General features: G+C 37.2%; 1 protein-coding gene across 2 annotated transcripts in view; it reads left to right on the forward strand.

The window, feature by feature from the left end:
• Positions 1–12,055, forward strand: part of DROSHA (drosha ribonuclease III) — a 74,422-nt gene that overhangs the window by 28,827 nt on the left and 33,540 nt on the right. For both annotated transcript variants that reach the window (XM_027731140.2, XM_039386562.1), the window contains exons 15-17: positions 2,665–2,789; positions 5,930–6,029; positions 8,922–9,029. In XM_027731140.2, coding sequence (XP_027586941.2) covers positions 2,665–2,789; positions 5,930–6,029; positions 8,922–9,029 — 333 coding nt within the window. The remainder of the gene's footprint in view (positions 1–2,664; positions 2,790–5,929; positions 6,030–8,921; positions 9,030–12,055) is intronic.

Raw genomic sequence — 12,055 nt, forward strand, 5'->3', positions numbered from 1 at the left:
ACATATGTATTTTAATTTTTTAAAATTCTAAGTGTATATATATGCATGATGGAGGAGGGGGAAAAAAACTACAATAGGCAGATAAATCCCACTTAACGAACAATAGTTCAGCATTATTTAAAACTATGTAATTTATTCATGATGTTTCATTAGTTCGATGAAACTTTGTGTTGGAATAGATTTAAAAATTCACAAATTTTAGTCATCTTTTAATACTTCACTCCTCCTAAAGTATTGCTGATATTCTCACTAGTACATATATATATATATGTATTTTAAAATGCTTCTGTAATACATCTGCATGCTATCTCATTATATATTCTAATGTCAGCATTAGATTGGTTGATAAGATTTGGAGTAGGAAACAAAGATAACAGGCCTCTATTCTGTTAGAATTTCTTTGGGTTTGATGTGATTTTAATGGCAAGGTTGTCATTATTAGATGGTCTATCACAGCACTTCTAAAAGAATACAGGGATAAAACTCTGAAAGAGTATAATCTAATTTGCTTCCATCCTGTCTGCTGGTGCGCCTGTTTATACTCCGTGTTTCTGTACGTTGCTGTTTGTTCATTTAACGTTCAGAAATGGCACCAGAGAGGAGGCTGGTGTTCATCATGAAATGAAAAGGCGTAGCCCAGCTACCCCCCTCTCATAACTGTCAGTGAGGGAGCAATTGTGATTAGGTCTTGGAGAACTTCTTTTGTCCTGGTTGTTATCAGCCACCTGTGAACAGCTGTGTAACTGGGTGGTGAAACTGAAGGCAGTGTCATACAAATAAACAGGAATCTGGTTTTGAGTGGTCCTGAGATCATATGTTTAATACAGACCCTGCTATAGGCATACTGAAGGCTCTCTTTTTCCCATTTTTGAGGATCACATTACTTCTGTTGAAGTACCTAAAATGGGAAACATTAGAATAGAAAAATATTGTCTGTAATTTTCAAAAAGGCATTGATTATAATTGGTGTATTGAGTATAATTATTGTTTCGTATTTTGTTAATCATATTTTGCCGACCTGGCTATCAGAGGAATGGTGTATCAAGGCTGCTTTTTTAAGGAGGGCAGGGATGGCAGAAATTCTCATTTTTAATGTTAAGAGTGGGGAGAACCAACAAACAACTTATGAGAAGACATGAACTTTTCAAATGGGCTTTCTGCAAACCCCACAAAGGCATATAAATTTCAGCTCTGGTTCAAGGAACAGCATTCTGTCTGCTACAAATCCTTCCCATGTTTTTCTTTAGGTATTTTTGTTCTAATCCCTTGTTGTAAGAAGTGCTGTGAGGAAAACTTTTTCTCTTATTTATTTTTCTTTTCTTTTTTTTTTTTTTTTTTTTTTTTTTTTTTTTTTTTTTTTGGTAAACCTGACAGCTTTAACTAAGGTAGTTAAATTTTAACTAAATTTTTTTCAACCTAATTTTTTGACTGGGGAGATGTAACTTTATGTTCAGTCATCTTATCCAAAGGGAAGCTGAGAAGTATTTTTCCCCTGGAAAATATTTCTATATTTGAAAGGCAAATTTTTAAGTAAGTTTTTGTTTTTCTAGAATATATTAGAATTATGGCCACCTGATGAGGCTGACCTTTGTATATAGAATTGGATTTGCTTATCCATGCAGAAAATTATTCCTGTGAACAGTTCTACCAAGGTGCTTTGAAGGGTGAAAGCTTTGTTCTTGACACAGTTTTTATTGTTTTGTGAAGAGAATGGTGGGAGCTGTTTCTCTAACACTGAAACTCATCTTTGAGAAATTCACAGTGCTAAATGAGAAGTTTTGAGATGCAGGTAACTAGAAGTAATGCCCTCTTTCTGAAACCTAAGACAAGCAAAATATACTGGCCTCATCCAGCTGATTGCAAAGAGAGGAGTAAGCAGGCACATAACAAAGCAGCTTGACAGGTAATGGAGATGATGTTTATTTGGAGACAAACTGTGCACCTTCAGATGAGTTTTTAAACATGTTAGATCAAGAGCTCTGTAAGGAGCATGTCTGCTACAGCGATGTGCAATTACTTATTTTCTGCATTTAGAAAGCTGAAGCAAAAGTTGCCTCCTTTTACACTGTCCATTTTAACAATAAAAAGAACTTCTGTTTTGATCTGTAAAAGGGGCAAAAGTCTCCCCATTATACAAGACTGTCTTCCTCATTGTACATTTCAACCCAGGAGCCTTTTGTAAGAGTAGCATGACACAATTTTTTTTGATGCTGTTTAGTCAGTGTGATTGAATGGACCTGATAGTGCCTTCATTTGCTTTGGGAAATGAGGAACAGAACTAAAATTAGAGAAGTAACCTGACCTTAGCAAACTGCTCAGGCACATGGGAGGTTAGATGCCAGAATGCTAATCCCGATTTTTATTTCTGGTGTGATGCTTGACCAGAGAAAGTTGTTTTACGTTCTTGGAAATAGTCAAACTGCAAATTTCCAGACTTGTAAAATTAAAATGTGCTTTTATTTTCTCTTTAAGTGTTAGGTCAAGTAGCTTTGTTTCAGTCATTGTAGTTGCCAAATGTTTATTACAGTATTAATTGTTAGTTCATTTGCATCTTATTAAGCTTGGAATATTGCTGTGTCATGGTTCCTGGATAGTGTGGGCTAGAGGCAAAAAGTTTTCCATGAAGCTGTTGTCAATTAGTTGTATTTTGTGTTTTTCTCCTAGAAACCCAGCTCAGTTCGTATTGATCAACTGGACCGTGAACAGTTCAATCCTGATGTAATTACTTTCCCTATTATTGTGCACTTCGGGATACGACCTGCTCAACTCAGTTATGCTGGAGATCCTCAGTAAGATGCTTTTCCTTCCATCTTTTGTTCAGGAACTCACTACTGTTGTTATTTCTGGCTTAAATAGGGCTTGTTTATGTGCTTAGTTGAGCCTGATATAAAGCTTAGTGCTTATGACATTGGACACAAGCTCTTGTAAATTAGAGAATATAAGATATAACTTTTTTCTGGCATACTTCAGAATATGCTGAATTATGCATGCATGTGCAGTATGAAATTTCTTAACCTGAGAACAGCTCTTCTGTGTCAGATGAAAAGTTCCTCAAGCTCCATGTTATTTCTCTGAGAGGCCAGTGGCAGGTTTTAAGAGAGAGAACAGCGAAACAGGAAAGCACAGACGGAGAAATACTTACCCAAGCTTCCTAATGTCTGTAGCATACAGACTTCTCAGCTAGAAGATATATTTATGTCATTTTGTTTAACAGCCCTGAGTTCTTTCCTCTTTAAATTTCTCAAATCACTATTTGAATCATTTTATGCTACTGACAGGGAGAAGAGTCTGGGTAATCACTTCCCCAGTACTGTTGTGCGTCATATGAAAAAGGACTGACTTTTGTTTCAGAGCTGCTACTTAATTGTTTAATTAGATGCACTTCGAGTCTCACATCTAATAAGGAAGAATACAGCCATTTTCTGTTTGCTTTCTTCATGACATTTATGTTTCTCGCATACTGCCATATCCTACTTCATCGTCTCTTTCTGTACCTTGAAAGATCAAGTCTACATAGTGTTTCCTAGCCTGGAAGCTGTTGCATCCATGCTACTTTTCTCTGTACCTTCTGTATCCTGATAGATTTTGGGAGGAATGTTGAGAAAGAGCGGAGAGGGAATCAGGACTTCAGGTGGAGCAAGAAATACTGTTTCACTGTGGATTCATAAAGGGATGTACAAGTGACCATTGGATTTTGTTCCCAATTCTTTTTTTTAGTTCTGACAATTTCAGGGAACTCTTCCAATGTTTGGGAAATCTGTTTTCTGCACACTGACAGTATAGAGTCTGTCTCTGGTGTATGTATAGTTAAGGTTGTCTTTTCCTCGTGCATTTTCCTCTGGTGTCTTTTAAGGATGTTGTATTTCAACTGCAGTTTTGAGGTCCAAACACTCATATGCATATATGACAGTCATATTGTTTTACAACTACTTGCTGAGAATTTTAGATTTAACATGGTAGGAAGTGGGAATAAAGAGTTGTTATCCAGATAAGAACACTTTTCTTTTTTTAGTTTTCTTGTCCCTCAAAAGGAAATAATTAGACTCAAACATATAAGAATGACCTCTACTTTGATGTTGAATTTATTAATATTTGTGAAGTTCTAGTACTTTCCGTTGAAATCAGTATAAAGATGCAAACATCATTCTTCCCACATTTTTTTATCTTAACTTTCTTTAAAATTTCCTTGTGGGTTTGTTTTTGGTTTGTTTTTTTTTTTTTTTTTCCACCTCAAAGCTGCTTACAGAATGTAGGTATGCTTCTTTTTGTTAAAGTAACAAAGCAGTTTTTGTGAAAGAACTCAGAGGTGCCATCATAAGTCTCAGCTTTAACTCTGGTGTAAGTGTGAAATTGGTAATACACAGAGGAGATTTTCCTCTAATGTGTCTTTTATGTTTTTCTAATATGCAATTTTTTGGTAATGGTAATATGCTTATTAATTCTCAAACTTAATTGCAATGACAAAGCTTGTTTCACCCTTATCAATACTAACAGAAAAATGTGTATTGTAGATCATGGTTTCAGGTTCTTGTTTTAGGGTTGAAACCTCTTTGTGGCATTTGTTTTTTTCTTTTTGGTTGATTGTTCATGTACTCACTTTTCTTCTTTGGATGGTGATTTGTCAGAAATAGATGTGCTATTCTGCAAATTGCAAAAGTGCAGAGAACGGAGCATGAGAAAAATCTATGGATTGACCATTTCAGATGTGTTCATAGTCTGAAAAAATACCAGCATCTCTAGAGGCAGAAAGTATACATTCAAGCATGCTGCAGAGAAATAGCTATGGAAAAAATGCCAATAGGAAAAGATCTGTTTATCTGCCTGTGAATGTGGGATCCTGGTAAGACTGTGAAACAGTAAAAGAGCTGCTGCTTCGTTTGTTGCTAAACCACTAATGTTAAAAATTCCTAATAAAACCACTGTTCCAAGTTGGTGCTGAGGAGGATCTACTTTTAAACTGCAAATATAAGAAAAAAGATAAATAACTTGGGTAAACTTCCCTCTGTCCTCTAATTCCCTGCTTCCTATTCAAAGTCTGATTATATGGGTTCTCTTGAAAAAACTCTACAGATGTGATATTTTGAAGATAGCATTGTTTCCTCAGGACACAAGGTCCTTGCCATGATTCTCTTGGTTGCTCCTCCCATTGTAACTTTTGAACCTGTTGGTCAATTGCAGCTAAATATAATGGTGGGATGTGGGATGTTGTCTACAAATGGAGTAAGTTTCGTGTAAGCTTGTGCTAGATTGCTGAAAGACTCTCACCGAGAAAAAAGTTCTATTATTGAGACTCATGTAATTAGACACCCCCAAAATAAGAAAATGCTAGATGGTTGGAGGAAACCAGAAACCTTAAGTATGTGCTAACCACAGAGAAAACTTGAATTGCTGTTTCCATTCAGCACAAACCCATAGGGAATGAAACTTTCATTTCGCTGTTCACAGAATAACTTAATGTTGTGCATGACCTTTAGACCTCTTCCTCATGTTTGAGGAAATATAAGGACAGACACTTCCTGGGAAAGGTTACTACTGCTTTTCAGTGAGGGATAGGCAAACCATGTGGAGAAGAGGGAGTTTTCACCTGCTTGAATTGATTTGTTATATTGCGAGCAAGTCTTTTCAGCATGTGGAGGTGGCCCTTTGGAGAGGATTGGCAGGTATCTGGGAGACCTGGGGTCTGCCTTGAGCTTTGCTGTTCTTTACCTCACACTGCACACTACTTTGTTCACCCTGCTGGAGCAACTGCAGGGTCACTGTCACCTCTCTTAGAAAATGCTTTGGGATTATTTTTATTCTGGAGCAAAAAGATGCTTGTAGACAGTCTGTGTACGTTGTGTGCATTATTAGCAACTGGTGTGTTCATAATGACAGTGAGAGACTTTCGTTGTATTGACCAAAATACTTGTTTTCTGATTTTGTCATTCAGATACCAAAAGCTGTGGAAAAGTTATGTGAAGCTGCGTCACCTACTGGCTAATAGTCCCAAAGTCAAACAGGCTGATAAACAGAAATTATCACAAAGAGAGGTATGCTGGGCCTTCCTAGAATTGATAATTGAGCACTGTAATTCAGGATGGAATAAAGCCATGTGACTGCCCTGTTTATGGAAACAATAGAAATCTTTCACAAAAGATTTTCTTTTCAGGCTGTTAACAGAGATTTTATTTTTATCTATACTTGTTATTAGATGGGTTTTTTTCCTTTTTTCAGCTGTCAAACTACTGCAAGTTTTTTACCCAATGATAGAAATAATCATTATGGAACCATAATGTCTTTATAGCTGTTGCCATTAATGGTTTCAAGAATTAGCATAGAGAAGGACTTTTTATTTCACAAAGTACTTTTAACTGGCTCATAATTTTAGGCATTTCTCTTCTGAGATAAGAACTGCCATCCTTGTGTTTGGTTTTAAACCATAATTTATTAGGTAATCTTAGTGACATTGCTTAAGATGTTTGACTTGAAATTGTGCGATTGCTGTGCATTTTTCTCTTTTTTTTTTCCCCCACAAAAGTGATGAGCAATAAGCATTTCCAAAATGTAAACGCTCAATTAATTGGGAATTAAAATCAGAAAAACAAAGACCCCCAAATCTAGACTAAAACAGCTCTTAGGTATCTATTGTTTTTAAAATCTTGAACTGAAGCTTTGAATTTTTTTGGTGCCTGTCAGTCAGGCACTCTGTAGAGAGTGAAGCGTACATAGAAGAGAAATTAACTTCTTGGGTTAACTGGATGGTATTTAATTAAATGGTGTTGTATTTCTATTTATTGATTAGAAATACTAATTATTCTTAAAATAATAGACTACCCTGAGTGGGGAAGGATCCATGAGAATCAGGGAGTCTAATTCTTGAGACTTCCCCAGTTTATTGTGTACCTTTGGCTGCAACCGTTTGATACTTTTGACATTGCACCTGATTTCTATTATTGCTGCAAAATGTAATATGCTGTTGCATGAGCAAGAATCTTAGTTAATATTTCATTCTTGCTGATGTTAAATAAACCCTTGGCTTCCTTACTCGTAAATAAGAAAAAACCCATAACATTGTGTCTTAACTGTGCTACAGTTGTAAGGGGAAAAAAATTTCATCCCTACAGGAGATGATTTTGTTTGCCACAACTACTCGGAGCAAGTAGAAGGGAAGAGCATTGTTGTGTGGGCATCTTTTCATTAGGGGGTAATGGATGACTCATTTGTAAAATTCTATTGGATTGTTTTTAAGGGAGTGATCATATTTTGCTTCAAAAAATAAAATGTTCTTTTTGTATTTAGGACTTACTGCTGATTTTTGTTTCTAGACTGTATTATCTATGATAACAAGTTTTTCCAGTAGTTTGCCATCAGAGAGGCATACAGGGCTGAAGCAGAAGCTTTATGTGAGGATAACTTATGTATTTTCCAGTGGAAGTGTCAGTAACTCACAAGGAGCTGTAGGACTGTACCTAACTGGTACATGGGCTTTTAAAGATTATGAATCATATATTATGAGCCAGTCAAACTGAAATACAGTTAGGTGTAGCAAATACTGTAGCACCTATCTCAGGAAAAACTCAATGACATAACTTTCAGTAATGCACAAGGGGGTGCAGTGCTGTAAGCATCTCTATTCCCTTTACCGTCAGTCATCCATTACTCTGAGGTTGTGCAATGGTATTATTTGTGACAAGGTCATGCCTGGGGGCTTTGTTCCTCTAACCTAACTTTGAGCGTTTACAGCAGGTGCATAAATTGGGACCTGAAGGCTCACTTTGAAGTCAGTGGAGGGAGAAATGCATTTTGAAGCCATTTATCCCCCTTCATTGAATATAAAAGGAGCCAGGGCTAACCAGCCTCCTACCCTAGACGCCTCTGCACTGAGGTGTCTGAGGTTTGATGAATCTGTGTCTGGACAGATGCACCTCTTGGAACTACTCTGGGAGTCTCTGCAGAACAGAAAACAGAGCCTGTTCCTGCCCAGATATGCTCACAGGCTTCAGTGTGGAAGCTGGGGAGAGACAGCTTTGAGCAAGTGCCCTGTAGTGAAAAGGAGAAGGAGAGACGGGATAGGTTGCAGCTTTGAAGAGTTTTATGTTCTGAAGAAGGAAGAGCACTGAGGGAGTCTTTACTGTTAGTTCATGCTGTGTGGAGAGCTTCCAACCCCAGGCCTTTATAGCATTGGAACCAGGAGATCTTGATCCAGGGATGATTTGTTTTATCTGGTTTTCTTTCGTTCCATTGTTACTGAAAAGATTTTCTTTTAATGATTCTGTCAAAATTTTTAATGATACTGACCCTTTCGTAGTTTCTAGAGACAAATAAACTGTTTGCACAACAGCAAACAGCAGTGGTCAAGGCAAAACAGATATTTTTTACATATTTTAATTGAAATAATATTGGTAGATTTCATCATCATAGTCTCCAAGACCAGCGACTGCTGACCCCTTTTCCAGACTGGGTGTACTAACATTGTTCAACAGAAACTATTGCAAAGTAGTCAAGATCACAAAACCAAGGCCTTTCTTTTATTTAGTCTGTTTTACTCCTACTGAATGCTTCAAGCCAAGAGTACTCATGGTGATGGACTTGAATGAAGAGGTTGTTTTGTACATGGGATAAATAAGGTGCTTTCATTATAAGCACTTGAACTTTCTTATTTATCATATTGGATGTATGAGTTGGACTGATTTGTTCTGTAATTTGCAGTAAAAAATATAGTAACTCTGTTCTGTTCTTAGTCTACCAAAATCCTCTGTTTACACTGTATTCTAACACCTCTGCCACAGTCTGTGATTAGCATTTAACAGACTTGTACGAGCCTTAGAAACTGCACACTAAAAGTGAACCTTAAATGGGTTTTGTGAGCGCACTCGTGTGCACATTGATACTGCTTTGTTGTAGAAAGTTCTTCATAGGAGTTCTGTTCTCTCCCTGTTTAGGAAGCACTGCAAAAAATTCGTCAGAAGAACACAATGAGACGTGAAGTGACCGTCGAGTTGAGCAGCCAGGGATTCTGGAAAACTGGGATACGCTCTGACGTCTGCCAGGTGACTAAACTGCAGAGATGTCTGGTTTGTTTTCTTTCTTGATAGCTGCCATTTACCTCTTGCAAAGTTTTGCTGCAGTTCTAGACTGAAGAACCAAATGGAAATGAATCAGTAAGTAATGAATCAGCTCAGTAAGATCTGTTGATTTAGGGAACTATTCTAGTGTCCTGTCCACTCCCTTCATACACAAAAAAAAAGATATTTTATAATTTTTATTTGCTTGCCATTGGTTGATTAACGCAGGGGAGAGGGGTTATGAATGTCCAGCCTGAGGCTGGATGTTGAGTCTACTGCGGACCTCTAAGGTCTTCTTAATCCACCAACTAGGTTGGGTTTAGATATTTTAATTTTATTGTATTTTTCTATTTAGATAGTTTAAAAAAAACAAGTTTTACACGGAAGCATGAAGAAATATCATTTACTTAAAAGAAAGTTAAAAAACCAAAAACCCACCATAACTAACTTTTGGATTAAAGCAGGTAAGCCTCAGTAGAAAGATATCTTTCAGATACTATATTTCATATTCGTGACATCTCCAAGGAAAGATCTCCAAGGAGTAGGATATCTGTCAGATCCTATTCTGAAGCAGTTGACAGCCACCAGCTTTGTGAAAAGGAAAAATTATGCAATTTTTATACAATATTGTAATAGTAAAGTTCAGGTAGTTGTAACAGCCAAATAATTATTCTAGATGGATACTTGCATTATTTTTTTAGCTGTTTTTCTGGAGATGTTATTCAAGAATTAAATGTACGCAACTTAATATTAACTTAACAGTGTGAAGTATAAACTTGGAGGGTTGCTAGGCAAAGGTGTAGGTAGAAATCCTGTTGTAAGTCTGATAAGACCAAAGGGGAAATTCTAGAGGGAAAGAAATGCTAATAACTTAAATTGCTTTTTTTCTACCTGAAACATTTCTTGTGCTTCTACTAGTGCTTCTGAAGTGGAAGAAAGAGAATAGTGGGACAGTATCTTCTCACATAGCTGAGGAAAATTACAGCCCTTTCCTAATTTTTTGTTGTGAACTGTATCTATTTTTACAGCTTAAGTAAACAGTGTAAATTTCCAATTTAGGAGCTTTGTAACACGTCTGTGTTACTGGGAATATCTTGTGATTCATCTCTTAATGTCTTGGATATTCCTTTTCGTTTGTTGTTGAAGGACAGCAAAACACCAAAGAATGATGAAAGTAAAGCTGTTTCACAGTTTTTCTGCCCATCTGCAGCCATAACATCTAAATCAGCCAGTTCTGGTATGAAGGTCCTTTGATTTGATTTCTTTGAGAGGCCAAGAATAGGCAACTGTATGTCTGTGAAATGAAAGATTGCTGCTGTTGCTACATGCTTTTTCCCAGATTAAAGAAGACTAAAACTAAATACGCATAAATCAACTCTGGGGGCAGAGCTAAAGTGCAGCGATTTAAAATTACTGCTTTTAAAAGCATTAGAGTTTAGAAGATTGAAAGTCTTCTAAGTCACTCTTGATAGATTATAGTTACTCTAAGTTCCACATCGCAGTAATGACAGTCTTTGCAGTCTCAGTAATGAACCGCTTGAAAAGGGAGGAAAAATGGTGAGTGGAATGTTCAAAAAAATTTAAAATGGCTGTGTTCTGACAGGCTCACTTGAAGTTACCCAGTCGATCAAGTGCCGTATTTGGCCACTAAGCTGGGCAGCACTTATTATAAAGTCTGATAAGATGGGACCATGCTGAGAAGATATCTCCGTCTCCCCACTCCACCCAATTGTCGCTTGTATTGCTGCTGGTATGCCCTCAGTAGCAGTGTTAAGTGTTCAGCATGAACATCATACATTTGAAAATATTTAAGGTCACCTGCTTCCTCTTAGTAGCTTCAGATCAGGAGCATCTGCCATCCTGGGGGATGGTAGCACTAGCTGAGGGCACCTGAGAGAGTCTCTGCCTTGCCATGTCAGCTACAGCAAGAAAAAGACACCTAGAATATTTAAAATTGTATCTATTTAAAAACAGAAAAGCAATAACCTGTATGTTTATAGCCAGATGCAGGTACCAAGGTTATGGAATAACTCCTGTGGCTATATGGTTTCAGAAGACTCTTTTTAATCACTAGCCAATCTTTAGCCTGATAAAATTTTTAAAAGATATATTTTATTTTTTTCTAAAGACATAAATACATAAAACATCAGAAACGTCAAATAGTTATAATCCAAGATGACAGCTATTAATTCAATCAGTCAAGTAGTTAGTACCATCAAAGTAGCACTTTGTCAATATGATTGCAAGAGTCAAATTAAAGTCCTTCTGTGTGCTCCCAGGGATCTGTCAATACTTTGTTCACTGCACTAGAGCTGATAAAACTCTAAAACTTTGTATTTCAGTCCTCAAAGGTAGGACCACATGTATTGCTACAAAGAATGTTAAACCTTTGTTGAGCGACTCTTTCTGTCTAGTACAGTGGAGCATACAGGCAGGGATGCAGAACTGTCCTGTGAAACAGTTTTGGGTTGAGTTATTTTGGGGTTTTCCATTAACTCCTTCTCTGAAGGAACACATATAAAGCACACCTTTACAGTTTATATAGCAATAACAGGGAATGTTCTTATAAATTACCCTGAGAAAACTCTAAATTAGTGATGTGGTAACAAAATAAAACTTCATTTACACTTTCTTAGTTTGCTTGGAGTGGTTTTGCATTTTTCTGCCTTTCAGGAATCCAGGGAGTCTTTTTCTTGCTGTTATCTGGTTATTTCCATCCAACAGAAACAGAGACTAGGAGGTGCTGGTTGACAGCTGGCTGAACAGGAGCCAGCAGTGTGCCCAGGTGGCCAGGAAGGCCAATGGCATCCTGGATTGTATCAATAATAATATGGCCAACAGGACCAGGACAGTGATTGTCACCCTGTACTCGGCACTGGTGAAACCACACCTCGAATCTTGGTTTCAGATTTGGAACCCTCACTATAAGACAGATGCTGGAGCAAACCCAGAGAAAAGCAATGGAGCTGGTGAAGGGTCTGGAGCACAAGTCTGGAGCAGCTGAGGGAGCT

The sequence above is a fragment of the Pipra filicauda genome, unplaced genomic scaffold (genome assembly GCF_003945595.2).
Source record: "Pipra filicauda isolate LSUMZ 115617 unplaced genomic scaffold, ASM394559v2 scaffold490_size440907_pilon, whole genome shotgun sequence".
Taxonomy (NCBI): domain Eukaryota; kingdom Metazoa; phylum Chordata; class Aves; order Passeriformes; family Pipridae; genus Pipra; species Pipra filicauda.